Source organism: Limulus polyphemus, unplaced genomic scaffold, assembly GCF_000517525.1.
Source record: "Limulus polyphemus unplaced genomic scaffold, Limulus_polyphemus-2.1.2 Scaffold377, whole genome shotgun sequence".
Lineage (NCBI taxonomy): Eukaryota > Metazoa > Arthropoda > Merostomata > Xiphosura > Limulidae > Limulus > Limulus polyphemus.
This window is the reverse complement of record NW_013665987.1, coordinates 30233-47004: the sequence shown is the minus strand read 5'-3', so window position 1 is coordinate 47004 and position 16772 is coordinate 30233. Positions and strand designations below refer to the sequence as shown.

At 32.1% G+C, this 16772-nt stretch overlaps 1 protein-coding gene across 1 annotated transcript; it reads left to right on the top strand.

Moving 5' to 3' along the window:
* The first annotated feature begins 818 nt into the window (after positions 1-818).
* On the top strand, positions 819-6081 carry LOC106457816 (glycine N-methyltransferase-like). The gene is made up of 5 exons (XM_013917267.2): positions 819-1116; positions 2577-2704; positions 3962-4215; positions 4868-5031; positions 5825-6081. Exons 1-5 carry the CDS (start codon positions 911-913, stop codon positions 5994-5996), a joined length of 924 nt encoding a protein of 307 aa, XP_013772721.1. The 5' UTR covers positions 819-910; the 3' UTR covers positions 5997-6081.
* The last annotated feature ends 10691 nt before the right edge of the window (positions 6082-16772 follow it).

Below are 16772 nucleotides of genomic sequence, written 5' to 3'. Positions count from 1 at the left end.
AGTTTTCTTGTATTACTTGTATTAGTTATTGTAGTTTTTTTGTATTACTTGTATTAGTTATTGTAGTTTTCTTGTATTACTTGTATTAGTTATTGTAGTTTTCTTGTATTACTTGTATTAGTTATTGTAGTTTTCTTGTTATTAGTTATTGTGGTTTTCCACCACAGATAATTTGCTTCAGCTGTGTTCGAGATTGTTTACAAGATAAATTCTTGAATGTTATAATATTTACTGTTGGACTTGCGCGTTTATCTATAAATCATAATAACGTCATGGTTAATAAATTCCAGTTTTTTGTGTCCTTTAGTGCTTTATTTAGATATGTTTTATTTAAAGTTCTAAGGCATAAAACTGTGAACTTCTCATGAATGCGAAAGTACAGATTATTTTTGAAACGAGATGTTTCTACTAAAATATATATCAAAGATTGCTGTGAAAAGTGCCATAATTAAATAATTGTTGCGCCTCTGATGAACCGGTTTGATCTAGTTTTTACAGTTATTTCTTGTTTATCACTTTATTCCCTCTTTAAAGTCACATGTTTTCTACTAAAGTTATCTTGTACATGTCTGTATCCACATTTTTTTTTCGGATCAACATCACGTGAATAGCATGTTCTATTAAAAGTTGCGAAATACCTCGATACCATAAATGGTTTTGATGCAAAATAAGAAGGTTATGTGTATCATTTGATTCTATACAACATAAGGTCTAAAGTCCTGTACGTGGAGTCATCAAAGACAAACGTTGTCCGATCTCATCCATTTAACCAATCAAACAAGATTTTCATCTCACCTCCCCCCCTGGCGATAACCACGTGTGAAGACTATATGAGAAACGAACTTGGAACCCTTCTTCAGTTCCCTAAGTTAACCTCGCTGCTACGAGACACCCAGTTCCTGAGCTCACCATGGTCGATAGCGTGTACCGTACAAGATCACTTGGTGTTGGAGTTGAAGGGTTGCCTGATCAATATGCCGACGGGAAAGCTGCCAAAGTGTGGGAGGTTTACATTGGAGATAAGACATTCAGAACGAAACATTATCGCATGTTTCTGACTGGTCTCTTGAGAGACCACAGCTGTAAACACGTTCTTGATGTAGCTTGCGGCACTGGGTGAGTATAGAAAGTTGTTTAAGGTAGATTTAAGTCAGAACTGTAGTAATTTCTTGTACATCAGACATATTAATATCTGTAATAATTTCTTGTACACCAAACATATTCATATCTGATTTGTTACAAAGCGCTAAACAGGGTGTTAATGAAAAAGTTTATAAATTATTATATTTACAAAAAATATTTTGGCAAAAACATTTGAGAAAACTGTCAAAACTACTGTCTTAACTTGTAACGCAGTTTATTAGTAGTAGTTAAAAATGCCGAAAAACTCTGACGTAGCGCAAAGTTCAATATTTTATTTGCTCTTCTTTCATTCTCAATTTTGATAGACTTGGAATTTGGCTGGGTGTTCTAGTGATTGATGTGTCGGGCTGCGGATCGAAGGTTCTGGGGTACGAGATATGATACTGCTTAATTTGCTCAGCAGTTTCATTTGTGATCACGTTATAAAAATGACAGTGAATCAGTTTTTGTTTGAAGGAGCTAACGTAGTCGTTGTAGCGATAGGTACCGTTGGCTTACTGTTTCTCTGGTCAGTATTTTAAATTCAGGGACGCTCATAACTAATTTCTAGAGGTGAATAAGATTAAAGTTTTGTTAACAAACTTATTATTTATTTTATCAAAAAATCCCTACCTTTCATTAAGGTTTTTAAACGAAAAGTACTTGTTTTATACGAAAATAAAACTGTAATTTTCATTGTTACAAGTTATTTTTTTAATTTAATACAATTTTAGTCTCGAAATGGATAGGAAGAGAAACTATATTTCAACGTCACTATTCCTACATTGTTGACAAGATCATATACCCTTCCCAAGTTAAAGTCGCGTCATTCCAGGTTAAAGTCTCGTTAAACTGATCTGTAGACTTTAGACTACACCGTGTATGTAGCGCTGGCGGATATAAAGTCTTACAAGCACAGCTGAGTAATGTGATGCCATTATGCTTTATTTTTTCTACCTATTCTGAGATTATACTTATAGCTCAGGATTTGCTTATCGTTATAAAACACGTTTTGAGGGGAAAACAGTGGTTTCAGTCCAGTTAGCGTTTTTCTTTATATTCGTGGAGACGGACCTAGCCTAATGGTCAATATATCGAGCTACGAATGAGAAAGTCAAACATTCGAGCCGCAATATGTCGTTAAACACTTTGCGCACTTTCAATTGTTATAACATTGACAAATAATCTTGCTATTGGGGTAAGAGTAGCTGCTGTCTAATAGCTATGCTTCAATCTTCGGGAGGGGGAGGGAGGTATCTCTGACTTCGTCGTCTAGCTCGCGTATTTCACAATGTGTTGTTCATATTGAAAATACCAAATCTTTATTCATTCATAAAGATAAAAAAATCCCAAAGAGTGAACAAAACCAATCCTTATGTGTTAAACGAAAGATGTAGAGATAGAAAAACGCTGTAACTACCACAAACATTTATTTCGGTATTTTTTTTTAACAGAATCGACTCAATAATGTTGTTAGAAGAAGGGTTCAAAGTGACAAGTGTGGATGCCAGTGATAAGATGTTAAAGTACGCTCTTAAAGAGAGATGGAACAGAAGAAAAGACCCCGCTTTTGATGCCTGGGGTAGGTATAGAATGTGATGAGAAAACAGTATTGTTATTTATACCTTAAATATCCTTTGGAAATTTCATTTCAGTTATATATATATAAGTGTAAGCAAACATGGATGTGATTCCAAGCCAGTCATTGTGTACTGGAAATAAAACTTTGTGGCCACTGCGAGTACTGAAACCTACTTTTTTTTTGCGTTATAAGCCCGCAGACTTGCCGCTGAGCCACCAGGGGGCCAGCAACTATGAACTAATATAAATGGAAATTACGAGACGAAAATGGAGATAAATCTGTATTTAAAAATAGAGTGACGACATACGATTCGGCGAAAAATGATGCTATTGAAATTAGTTGCTTTACACCTGTTGCGGTTTAAACACGTTCAATGTCTGGTGCAAGTTAGAAGTGATAGGAAACAACTCTAGTCATCAGCGACCGACAGTGTCGCAGATTATGTTAAAAAAAGTGAAATCTTTACCTTATAAATAATATGATTAATAAAGTTTGAAGAAAAATGAAATGGCGATGACGAACCACAGTAAGAAGAAAATAGTTAATATTTAATAAAAGAACCCGAGAGGTAAGTAGTAGAGCAAAATGCGCATGTTTGACAAAAGTGCAACACATCGAAATTCCTAAGTTTTAGACATTGAATCCAAGATCTTCTGGTATAAAGTGAACTTATGAGATGGAGCGTTTAGTGAAGGCTTTTTACTATTATATATCTTATTATAAAGAACTCCAACTGTTATTTCATATGCAATGTTAATTGTGTTTAGTTATATTATAGGAGCTTTTTATGAGTGAAACTGGTAATCTCATCTTATTACAGGATTTTGAATATAACATTAAGTACAAAATTAGACAAAGGAAAATATTGTCATGTTTTTCAGTATTAACATGTGTGCTATTTGCTTTTTCCATCAGTGTTCAGCAATTGTTGAAGATGTGACCTGTGTACATTGAGAAAGTCAAGTTGGTGTTGCATTGCACTGATTTTGATCTCAATTCTATCTCCAGACTAATTGATTTGTGACCTCCAGATTTGGTGAGTGTGGAAGAATATCTGCGATTTAGATGATGACTCTCAGAAGACAGACTTGCCTCCGTAAGTACGAACTGTCTTCATCCTGGATTGGCGGCACTAGTGAATTTTCTGGCTTGAATTTTTAGAGAAAAATCTTAAAAATGAAATGAAATAACAGGGGCAATACTTAAGTAGACTCTGCAGGGCCAGAATGTGAACTCCTTTCTTTTCTTTCTTTGTAGTTATTGAAGAAGCTAACTGGCTAACATTGGCAGAAGATATCGTAAAGCCTGGAGATGGATTTGATTGTGTGATTTGTCTTGGAAACTCATTTGCCCACTTGCCAGACTTTCGAGGAGATCTGGAAAACCACAAAACTGCCATCAGGAACTTCTATGAGATGATAAAGCCCGGCGGTTATCTGATCATCGACCATCGTAACTATGACTACATCATCGATACAGGAAGTACACCAGCTGTGAACATCTACTACAATGTAAGTTTGAAGTTTCTTGCACTATAATACTAGAAGTTAATTTCTATTTGTGTGGTTAAATAAATTCACACACAATGGTTTTGTGTTTGATCAATTTGGTGGCATATGACGTACATGATAGACATAAGGTAATGTTTTCCTGCTAATAAAACTTACTGGTATATCACGAAATTTTAATAATGATTATAATAATACAGTGAATCGAATCTCAGATTTAATCATTGTAAGTCCATCAAGTTCTCGCTGATCTAAATTGGAACAAGGATATTCCACGAAAATATAAGCTACACAGTGGGCTATCTGCGCTGTCCATCATGGGGAATTGATTCCCTGATTTTAGCGTTGCTGTGCATGGGTGATACAAAAATTGTGTCTCCTAGTTAATATTTCAAAAATAATTTATTTGAATTTGACTCCATCAAGAACTGCTTCCTATATTTACCTAAGATTTGTAGACGAATTGCCTGTTGTCTTGATCCCTAAGCCTAATTGATGTAATAAATATTCTGGAGTAGAAAACTTTAATATAATAAACCATTTAATGCAATTTAAATTAAAAAGTTGGAATTATCAGTAAAATATCTTTAGATTTTCGAAACATTCCCGAGACGTGTGCAATACAAAAAATACTCATTTAGTTTTTGTTTTATAGAGTAAACATATTAAGAGCATTCAGACCTCCGTGTTGTACCAGAGTTCTAAACCAACATTGGTAACACTCGACTACACCATGGACATTTCTGACTTGGAGAATACATTTGACAGCACCGATACTGCCATTACCAAGAAAGGACGTTATGCTGGAGTTACAGTCGAGTAAGTACTGGTGTATATAAGTATTCTGTAAGTACTTTGCAACCAATACAACGAAAATTGTATCGTGAATTAAGTTTGCTATGGAATTTAAACAAAAATGGCGTTTTGACTTGTAACAATAATTTTGTAAATGCTATTATTTCTTATTAATGTTTGAAACTGGCGAAAGATTTGTGTTTTTTTTTTTTCGTTTAAATACTCAATTGAAACCGTTATTAAATTCCCTTAAAAATACAATTTCCATACTCGTAATGTTCACTGAAACTGGCTACTCGTTAATATAGATGTGTTCACTTTCTGAATTAGATGACTGCAATAATGACATTATGTATATTTTTAATGCTAATATACTCATCCTAAAGAAAGTGTTCAGTTTTTCGAGTGGGTAATCGTAAAAAAAGAAAAGAGTTAACTTCTCAAGCGAGTAATTTCAATGTATGACAATATGGATATAATCTTGAAAATACTATTTACTCAAACAAAAAACAATCAAAATCTGTGAAGTGTGTGCTTAAATATATAGATCTAGATTTCATTTTGATTCTCATCTTGATCATGTTAGCGTATCGCAAGCTTTAACGTTCTGCTTCTGAAATATTGGTGATTTACTGGAAAACTGGGTTCACCCTTTAAAATGATAAATAAAATCAAATTATTTAATCACTCATGAGAGCGACAATATAATTTTATTTATGAAATATAAATATCATTAAAGGATAGAACTATTTGTAAATATGTATAATTATATTATTTATAATTTATCAATAATATTTTGTTTCTTCTTTAATAATAGCCATTTCCGTTTATCATATTATCCACATCGACTGGAGCCTTTCTCTGGCATGCTTCGGGAAATCTTTGGGGAGGATTCTAAACATAATATCTACGGCGATTTCAAACCACTGGATAAATGTGAAGACGAAGCTCCTGCCTTTTACATTCATATTATTCAGAAGTCAAAGTGAATTGTAATTATTTTGTGTAATGACAACAGTTGTAGTGGAGATTACATCTCTGTGAGATAATATTAAACTTTTATTTTTTCATATTTTATTAGCAGGTAATATTTTATATGTTATGAACAAACCAAAGAAATAAAGTTTATATATATATATATTACGAAATCAATTTTCCTTGTCTTCATCAGAAATTAATTATTATTATTACTAGTTAACTAAACATGAGCGATATGTAATATCTAATTAGGTTAGGAAATATCACATATATAAATATTTACATACAGCTATCCACAAGTACAAACAAATATCTATTCGTACTCTAGATTTTTAAAATAACATCGTATACTAGATTGTGCTTCAATCTATTTTCATAAAAAAAATAATTTATTATAAAAAAAAAGATTCCGAACTTGCCTTTAATGTCTTTACATATTGTGCGCTTCATAAACAAACTGAATCAAATATTTTTGAGACATGGAATCCAGCACGTAATTTCGTAGTTCATGAAAATGATAATATTATTATTACATACAACGTTCTGTTAATCACAGAAGTTAATGCGATTAGATCTTATATATCAACACACACACTGCCATTGGGATTATATTACCACTCACCAAATAAAACTAACAAAAGTATAATACAAACTTGCCAACTGAATCGCCATTCACTACGAATATCACTGATTAGAAGGAATATAATACGGCAATTTTCTAATTGTTTTCATCAAATCAATTGTCAGATACTTTTCCTGTTTTATTTATTTCACAATCCAGGATTATACACCTCAATACGACTGGCGACAATTTTCATTACGTCATTTTTCACTGGTTGGATATGGTTGTTATAAATGCTTTCAACTAATAATTTGTACATTGATAGCTGTCTAGCCTGATGTTGTGTCTGATAAGGCATCATGCTTGTTACAAATCTAACAAAATTGAATATTATTATATAGTTACAGTAACAGTTTAAACTAGTATCACGAAGTTATGCCTTATACGATATCCACCAGTTACCCGTGGTAAGGCTAAGTTGTCGTTTACATAGTATCATACTTATTTAAAAATGTAAAAGGTTGTTATACGTCACAAAAAAAATACAGAACTTCTGTATATTTATCGGTAAATAACAGATCCGTAGCATCGTGATGTCAGTCCTAGTTTTGTACTTTTATTTTATTTTGATTAATATTGTAGTCTCATTAAATTATAATAGATACTTCTTACAGACACGCAAAGCTGTATCGTGAACAGAGAGAGGCAAAAACTGAAACTTCTGGAACATTCTCTTGTATCCATAATAGTTTTGTTAGTGTTCATCGTCTTTTACAAATTGTTAAATGGTATGTTTATCTTCGACACTTTTTAAATACTCACTATAAGCATTTATTAGATCTATGAAAACAAAAGTATAAGAGTATTAATAAAACTTGAACTTGTTTGATAAACATAATTTAAAACTGTACTCGCTTATTTGTAGCGCTGTAGTAAAAAAGATTGCTTCGTTTTGATTTGCTGTTGATTCCTACATTATGATGTAGTTTTCAGCTTAGATCATACTTTCGGATAGGAAACAAAATAACTTTGGAAAGTCGTGCCATCTAGTGAGCAACTTTGTAAGAGTACCAAGTGAATTTTGTTTTTGATATCGAAGGGATAAATGCAAAAATGTGTTACACTAGAGATCTGAAATGCATACTTATGAGTATATATTTTTTATTTGATATTACTAAACAATTCTTTGGAAAAATTAAAAATAAAAATAAGTTTGTCAGCATCAAAATTTCATTCAGCATCAAAAACTTTTAATACACTGTATTTAAACGTCGTATAACAATTTATACCGCTTGTCCAAAGAAAGGTACCTCAATGATAATCCCCTCTTTTTATCTAGTACAAAAACTATCATATTTAGTATATTTCTTGTACTACAGCTCTTGAGATTCCTTAAACCCACTACACAAAAGTTCTTTATCGTTATTAATATGTAGAAACTTCTAGAAAAAAGTAAAATCTTAATTTTATAAAAAATATTTTTTCTAGTTTTATTGTTATTATTGCATTTTTTGTTTCTCTATCTTTTCTAATATGATAATTGATATATGTGTATGTATGTATTTATGACAGTCCCTATAAAAAAGCAGTGGCTAGGTTATCGGCTGTATTGTTTTGGTTTGTTTTATTACATTCACTCTTTTACACGTGTAAAGGTTTAAATAAAAAATAGTGTTATTGCTCCGTGTTCATTTTATTAGACAGGTGTTTACTTTTCTTTGATTAGTTTTATCGTGATATATATAAGTAGTTTTTTTCAAGATTCAGTGAATCAATAAAATTTTTCTAAAGCCTACAAAGTATCTGTTGAACTCAGCGTAAGTAAAGAGCCCACTAATGTTGCCAGGCAACACTACCTAATTACAACGAGAAGCAAAATCTCACACAGGTACTGAACTTGAACTTACACAAGAATGAGAGATAAAACCGAGTATAAAGGTGTGACACTTGATAGGCTCTACAGCAAGTTATTTAAGTGTACACCTATACCGAGAAAAGAGCATATCTGATAGAGTTATAACGTTAAGCGTTAACTAGTGATAACGTTATGTGCAATAATGTGAATGATGCAGTTTTGTTGTGCACTTAGGGGCTAATGATGTAGGGAAAGGTAGGTCAGAGAAGCTAATTGATAAGCAGAAGGGGTTGATAAAGACATTTAAAAAAAAGGGGCATAACTTATTTGTGTCAGGGATACTGCCGAGAATTAACTGTGGGGAACAAATTATAAGTAGTTCACTAGGGATGAATGCTAGGCTTATATTAAAATGTAACGATGAGCAGATTGGCTGTTTGGGAACATTTTAAAGGAAGAAGGAAGCTTTTTGGGATGGATGGTTTACATTTAAATAGAGTAGGGAAAAGGCTATTAGTGGAAATTTGTTACAGACGAACATATGGTAATGATGAAATTAATAAGAAAATTTAGTTAGATTAAGATTTCAGCTGTTTATGGAGTAATAATCATGGGTGATATTCATTTCAGGTATATAGATTGGGAAATGTTAGAGTCAAACCATGAGGGAAAAATGTTTTTGGAAACTGTTCAATATGATTTTCTTTACCAATTGGTCAAGGAACCTACTAGAAACAATACTATTTTAGATTTATTAACTTCTAATATAGAAGTGTTGGAGAAGATGGAAATTAGAAAACATCAGGATGCAAGTGATCATTGCTCTATTAGGTTCAAGGTTTTGTTGCATATGGAGATAAGGAATAATGATATTTTGGTTACAAATTTCAAAAAAAGCAAATTTGGAGATTTTGAAGGGACGCAACAAGAATTATCTGTTGTGAATTGGCAACTAAGATATTTGGAGACGCTGATCATATCTGGAAAATTTTTAAAGATAAATTTTTAAATATTCAAGATAAACATATTCCTTATGGAAAGAAAAGAGTGGTTGCAAATAAAAAAAAACAGGTAGGTTCATAAAGGACATAAGGTATGAAATTAAAAAAGAGTATCACAAATTTAAGAAATTTAAATTGACTGGTATGACGGGAGATTGAGAAGAGTAGAGAAAATGAAGAAATTGGTCAAACGGGAAATTAGGACATCAAAAAGAATGTATGAAAGTTATTGGCTGAAAATGTCAAAGTTAGCAGTAAGGATTTCTTCAAATATATTAAGGGTAAACAAGATGTTAGGATGGGGTAGGGCGTTTAAGAGATGTTAAGGTACGGCTAGTATCTGATGATTATGAGATGCCTGGACTATTAAATTCTGTCTTTACTAATGAAGATTTAAGCAGTATTCCTCATCTTGAATAGTTGATTGATGGGAACAAGATCGACTGCATTAATTTTGAGCTTGTTAAGAAAAATTTGGGAAGTTTAAAGAACAATAAGTTTCTTGGGCCAGATTGTATTTCCCTAAGAGTTTTGAAAGAGTTTAAGGATTGGATATGTGAGCCACTTGCTATTGTTTTTGTAAGTTCTTGAATAGTGGTCAGGTGCCAGAGGATTGGAAGTTAGCTAATGTTACTCTTCTTTTCAAGGGAGGTGATAAAAATTGCCCCAGAAATTATAGACCCATTAGTCTTACATTAGTTGTGGGAAAAGTTTTGGAAAGCTTGATTAAAGATGATTTGCAAAGTCATTTAACAAATTTTAGAATTTTATTGGATAGTCAACGTGGTTATAATTTCGTTGTAGGTCATTGGTTAGGCCACATTTAGAGTATTGTGTTCAACATTGGGCTCTTTACCTTCAAAAAGACTTTGAATTGTTGGAAAGGGTTCAGAAAAGGGATATTAGAATGGTGCCTGGGATGGATCGGTTGTCATACAAGGAGAGGTTAAGATCTCTCAAATTGTTTTCTCTGAAAAAAAAAAAGAGTTATAGAGGATCTGATTGAGATGTTTCAGATTAAAGGAATTGGTAGTGTTGATGCATCATCTTTTTCATAATTAATGGTGAGAATAGTAAGACTAGGAGACACAAATATAAATTTGGATAGGGTAGGAGGCATCTTCAGCTAAGAGAGTTTTATTTTTCTAACAAGGTGGTTGGCCTTTGGAACGGATTGCCTTCCGATGTTGTGGAGGCAGTAAATTTAATTGGGTTTAAGAAAAGTTTAAGAAAAAGCTTGTTAACTATATCAATGATAAGGGCTGGCTTTGAAGAATATTTTCTTTCTTTTTTTAATTTATTAGTTAGTTTAAGTTTAGTTTAGAGGATAGAACAGCCAAGATGTACCAACAGGTCCCTGGTTGTCTCAAACTATTATGTTATGTTATTACAAATAAAAAAAAAGAGAACAAACAAACGCGGTTTAGTAAGTCATAGATTATAATTTCAGTTATGGTTTTATTTATTTTAGTTGTATAATTTCATTAAACGATAATAGATACTTCTTACAGACACGCTAAGCTGTATCATGAATAGAGCAAGGTAACAACCATTTTGTTGGTGTGAACGTGCGCTGTAGTCACTATGAAAAACCTATACACTGGATAGGTGAAGGAAGTGAAGAAAAAGTGTCATTGGCCATTATTGAGTTTTTCATATTATATGCCGCACAATAGAAGATATAATAAATAAACTTAGTATTCCGAAAATGGTTTAATTTCGAAGTCTAAGTTCAAGGGAGGTCCAGTTCAATCTACATTTTCATCAACGTGTGTTATTGGGTTATACTAGTTTCAGAGAATTCCATTCCTCATGAGTATCCCTGAACACAAGTTAACCAAAGAGAGGTAAGCTGGACCTATATAACAGTGAAAAGTATCAAACAATTGTTGGTGTGAACGTGCTTTGTATATAATGTGAAGAACCGAATAGTGACCAATGATACTCTTTCTCCACATCACTTATGAAGTGTATAGGTTTTTCTCATAGTGACTACAAAGCATTTTCACTCGTATTTAGCTTTAGATATCTGGATAACAGAACAGCACAGATATGCAGACGGCTCGAAAACTTACCAAAATGGCATTGTTTAACGTGTACTAAAGGATAACTAGCATAACCACAATGACAGCTAACATTTTACCGAGGTCAAAGTTGGGTTTGAGACAATAACTTCGCGTGTGTGAGAGAAGGAAGCCAAAGAGACAACTGAGATATGTCCTCTGTATCATGACATCAACTTACGGCCCTGACAAGTAGTATATTTTTATGGTTTTATAAATGATTACTACTTCTTCGGCTATTCCCTTTAGCAGAGGTCGTCGTCCATCACATGTGGTGACCTCTTCAACGTATCTTTATTCATTGCCCAGTCTTCTGCAATTATTTTTCGTTTCATGTCTTCTTTAGTACCATCCTTCCTGTCTTTCTTGGATAACAAGGCACGTTGGCTACTGGTGGACGCTCTAGCTCTGTGGTATACAATTTGATCCTTCTCCATATTTTTGTTTTACAAGGTTTATACGTCCGGATTGCAAACCTTTGGGCTTATATAATTGATCATTAATAAACACCGAGAAAAAAATTAATACGACTCATAGATTTTCAACTTTAATATACGGTGGAAACTTAATCATTTAAAGCATATAAGGAAAGAAACTTGTATAACTAATGATTATGGTAAGTGCACTTGAAAACTTTATCACAAAATGTTTATGAAGGTAATTGTTAGTTGTATAGTATTTTATCGCAAGAGAAAAGAAGCGTTTATAATGCAATTAGCACACCATTTTTTAAAACAAATTTATGGAATTATGACACGATCATATATTTTTAAGGACACAAATGATGTCACAGTGTTAAAATTTTGCAGATGTTACATGCGGTGTGTCTGCTGCTCAAGAGTTTCAACATTGCCAGAAATTTAATGCATTCAATTGTTGAGAAGAATGTTAGAGTGTATGTAGAACTTGAGATGGTCCTCGTGCTATGTTTGTTCACTTCCTTTCACTGCCTATAAATCATATTTCAACACACTCTCATACCAAAATAGAACCTCATCTAATAATATTCTAATTTTTTATTAATATCATCAAACAGTGCTGCTTTTAAATGATGATCCAGTCATTAACAGACATAACAATTTTACTTATAAATCTGAATCATCGAAAATTTTGTTTATTTAAATAGACTGGTTCGAATAAGAAAGCTCAACTCACAATGACCGTTACAGAATTTATCCAATGGGTTAAAAATGTATGTTTTTATATTAAACGAGCCCTCACCATACAAACAAATATAATTTCATGCCCTCGTATCTTCGCCTTTAGCATGCATGTCTAGTATTTTTTAATATGACTGAACGACACTAACAAAAGAGCAGATGGATGACATTGATTTGAATAGACAGAACTGAAATTGGTTTAGGGTACATTAAAAGGTCATATATATATATATGTGTGTGTGTGTATATACTCTATAATTAGAATATTAATGAATGTGAAAAGTACATATGGAATTGTTCGCGAAATGCAGGACTTTGCAATAACGAACTAAACGAAAATGTATTATTCGCATGAATATCAGTATAGGTACCTACAGGGACATTGCCCTGAAAGGGGTCGGACTAAGTGCTAGATACTCTGACCCTCATGTAGTATTTATACTAGTATTCGACAGAAGCTGATAACATCTAACAGGGGGGAGAAAGAGGTCATATGCACCTGACCCTCCCAGGTCTTCAAGACCTAAATCCCGATGGATGGATTGAAAACAGCGCATTACATGTTTCTATACAGATTTTTGTGACACACTTTGTATTTCGCTTCATAATATTTATGTATAGTTTTAATCCTTTTTACAGTCACGTGAAATAACAATGATGCATTATTAGGCAGGAATAAAACCTGTTCACTTAGAGATTCTACCCTTGTGAAGTAAGAGAAAGTTAACTAGTATACTAAAATTTGAACCTGACAATACTCTGAAAATTAGATTTTTGAAAACAGGTTTTTTTTTATAGAACAGAATTGATAAGTTAAATCTAAAAAAAACAAAAAACATTTAACATGAAAAAGGAGCTGGTTAGTTAGTTATTATTCTTATCATTATATTTTTTAAAACCAGAATATAACGGGATTATTTATTTCTGAGTATGACCAAAACTCAATGCTGCAAATGAAATTCGATCGAAATATATTTAAGCAAAATACTTATCGGTAAAAGTATATACAAGTAAAGTAAGTTAATTATTAAAGTTTAATTCGTAAGACTATTTAGTAGAGTTGGAGTTGAGATGGATTTTTATAATAATGTATGATTTATCATGTATATAATCTAGAAAGTATATCTTGTTCAATGTATTTTTATCAGACTTTAAGGAAAGGATCAGAATGAAGCCCGAAACATCATCTATATAAAAACTAAGAGAAAGGACATGCAGACAACATTGATGTCTAGAACACACTAGCTAAACATAACACGATAGAATGATTTTATTATTGTGAATGTACTGCACTTTTAAATAATCACAGACTGAAAATAATAAAACAACTTTCTGCTAAGATTATAAATTAAAAACTAGTGAATGATATGACACTTGATTTATCTACATGGTTCTCCAAAAACTCTGTCAAATATTTCCGTTTTGAAATTTCTTTCTGTTTCAGACCGTAAGACAAAGGTAATAAGTTTAAAATCATCATACCCTGTATCCTTGTCCCTCGGTGAGACAGCGTTAAATCTATAGACTTACAACGCTACAGTCCAGGGTTCGATTTTGAAAGCAGAAGAGGGCCTATTGTGGCTTTGTATCCAATCAGAACAACCACTGTATGTTTTAACTGAAGATGAAACGATAAATTGCACGTTGTTTATTTTCATACTAAAATAAACATTAATTTTACTATCTAACTAATAGATCTGCTACAGACCTGATGATCTAAAAAACAACGCTTTAAAATATTATTTTATTTTCAATTGGAAGACAAGTCTTTTTTGGAAATATACTTTCTGCAATAAACTTCAAAACTAAGATTCAGTGAAAGTAAAAAAAAAAGCAAGTAATTAGAGTTTACATACGATAAGTTGCTTTTTGAAAAGCTTAGAATTTTTCTTTTCGGCGAACAAGTTGACGAAACGAGTCAGCTGTTTTGCCACTTTAGTTCTATATAGAATCCTTGATATTACATCTCAGTATTAGGGAATGAATTACTGCAATTACTGACTGGTAAACCTAAAATACATAGAAAATAATTCTAAAATACATGTATTTTTTTATTTTCTGATGCTTACAGGATAAAAAGGCTGGACTCGTAATTATTGGAATCGTGAGTCATAACAAAGACAATTAACAGCTCGCGTAAACTATATTCCGTATAATATCAAATAAAAATAACTCATTGGAAATATTTGCCAACATGACTTTAAGTGTACAAATTGATCTTTTGAAGATGTTAAGAAGTTCTGTGAACTTGTGTAACAACAGTCTGAACTAGTTTCAAGTATAATGGCCTATTATGATACAATGGGGGAACCAATATATGATGAAAACACGCAATATTAATGTAAACATAAATAGTTTAATGGCCATCTTACATGACATCTTACGTTTACCTTAATTTCTTTATTTTGATTCTGTATATCCAGCTACCAAATTTAATTTCTAATGTTTATCTGTTTGTAGTTTCGTTTTGATGGGTAAGAGATCAAACAGAGAGAGGTAAAAACTGAAACTTCTGGAACATTCTCTTGTATCCATAATAGTTTTGTTAGTGTTCATCGTCTTTTACAAATTGTTAAATGGTATGTTTATCTTCGACACTTTTTAAATACTCAAAAACTGAAACTTCTGGAACATTCTCTTGTATCCATAATAGTTTTGTTAGTGTTCATCGTCTTTTACAAATTGTTAAATGGTATGTTTATCTTCGACACTTTTTAAATACTCACTATAAGCATTTATTAGAACTATGCAAAACAAAATTATAAGAATATTAATAAAACTTGAACTTGTTTGATAAACATAATTTAAAACTGTATAGCTTATTTGTAGCGCTGTAGTAAAAAAGATTGCTTCGTTTTGATTTGCTGTTGATTCCTACATTATGATGTAGTTTTCAGCTTAGGTCATACTTTCGGATAGGAAACAAAATAACTTTGGAAAGTCATGCCATCTAGTGAGCAACTCTGTAAGAGTACCAAGTCAATTTGTTTTTGTTTTTTTGCTGATATCAAATGCATAAATGCAAAAATGTGTTACACTAGAGATCTGAAATACATGAAAAGCAAACATACCTCTAAATACTTTAGTTGTGTGGGATAACATAAGAGTATATATTTTTTATTTGATATTACTAAACAATTCTTTGGAAAAAATTAAAAATAAAAATAAGTTTGTCAGCATCAAAATTTCATTCAGCATAAAAAACTTTTAATACATTGTATTTAAACGTCGTATAACAATTTATACCGCTTGTCCAAAGAAAGGTACCTCAATGATAATCCCATCTTTTTATCAAGTACAAAAACTACCATATTTAGTATATTTGTTGTACTACAGCTCTTGAGATTCCTTAAACCCACTACACAAAAGTTCTTTATCTTTATTAATGTCTAGAAACTTGAAGAAAAAAGTAAAATCTTAATTTTATAAAAAATATTTTTTCTAGTTTTATTGTTATTATTGCATTTCTTGTTTCTCTATCTTTTCTCATATGATAATTGGTATATACATGTGTGTGTATGTATTTATGACAGTCCCTATAAAGAAGCACTGGTTATCGGCTGTATTGTTTTGGTTTGTTTTATTACATTTACTCTTTTACACGTGTAAAGGTTTAAATAAAAAATAGTGTTATTGCTCCGTGTTCATTTTATTAGACAGGTGTTTACTTTTCTTTGATTAGTTTTATCGTGATATATATAAGTAGTTTTTTTCAAGATTCAGTGAATCAATAAAATTTTTCTAAAGCCTACAAAGTATCTGTTGAACTCAGCGTAAGTAAAGAGCCCGCTAATGTTGCCAGGCAACACTACCTAATTACAACGAGAAGCAAAATCTCACACAGGTACTGAACTTGAACTTACACAAGAATGAGAGATAAAACCGAGTATAAAGGTGTGACACTTGATAGGCTCTACAGCAAATTATTTAAGTGTACACCTATACCGAGAAAAGAGCATATTTGATCGAGTTATAACGTATTACGCACCTGCTTTAGTTTTGATGCTTCTATGACGTAATAATTGTTGCATGCAAATCAACTTGAAGAGTTTCGAAGATCCGATAAAAGCACGCGGCGCTTGTCAAGAACGCTAGTCTTTCTCTGGATTCTTGGTGCAAGTGTCAAAAATTAGACTAAATGTGACC

Bases quoted from the DNA above. Each gene is read 5' to 3' on its own strand.
- LOC106457816 (XM_013917267.2), top strand. From the start codon at position 911: ATGGTCGATAGCGTGTACCGTACAAGATCACTTGGTGTTGGAGTTGAA. The intron at 4,216-4,867 runs GTAAGTTTGAAG...TTTGTTTTATAG, and splicing joins CTGTGAACATCTACTACAAT to AGTAAACATATTAAGAGCAT. The intron at 5,032-5,824 runs GTAAGTACTGGT...CTTTAATAATAG, and splicing joins TATGCTGGAGTTACAGTCGA to CCATTTCCGTTTATCATATT.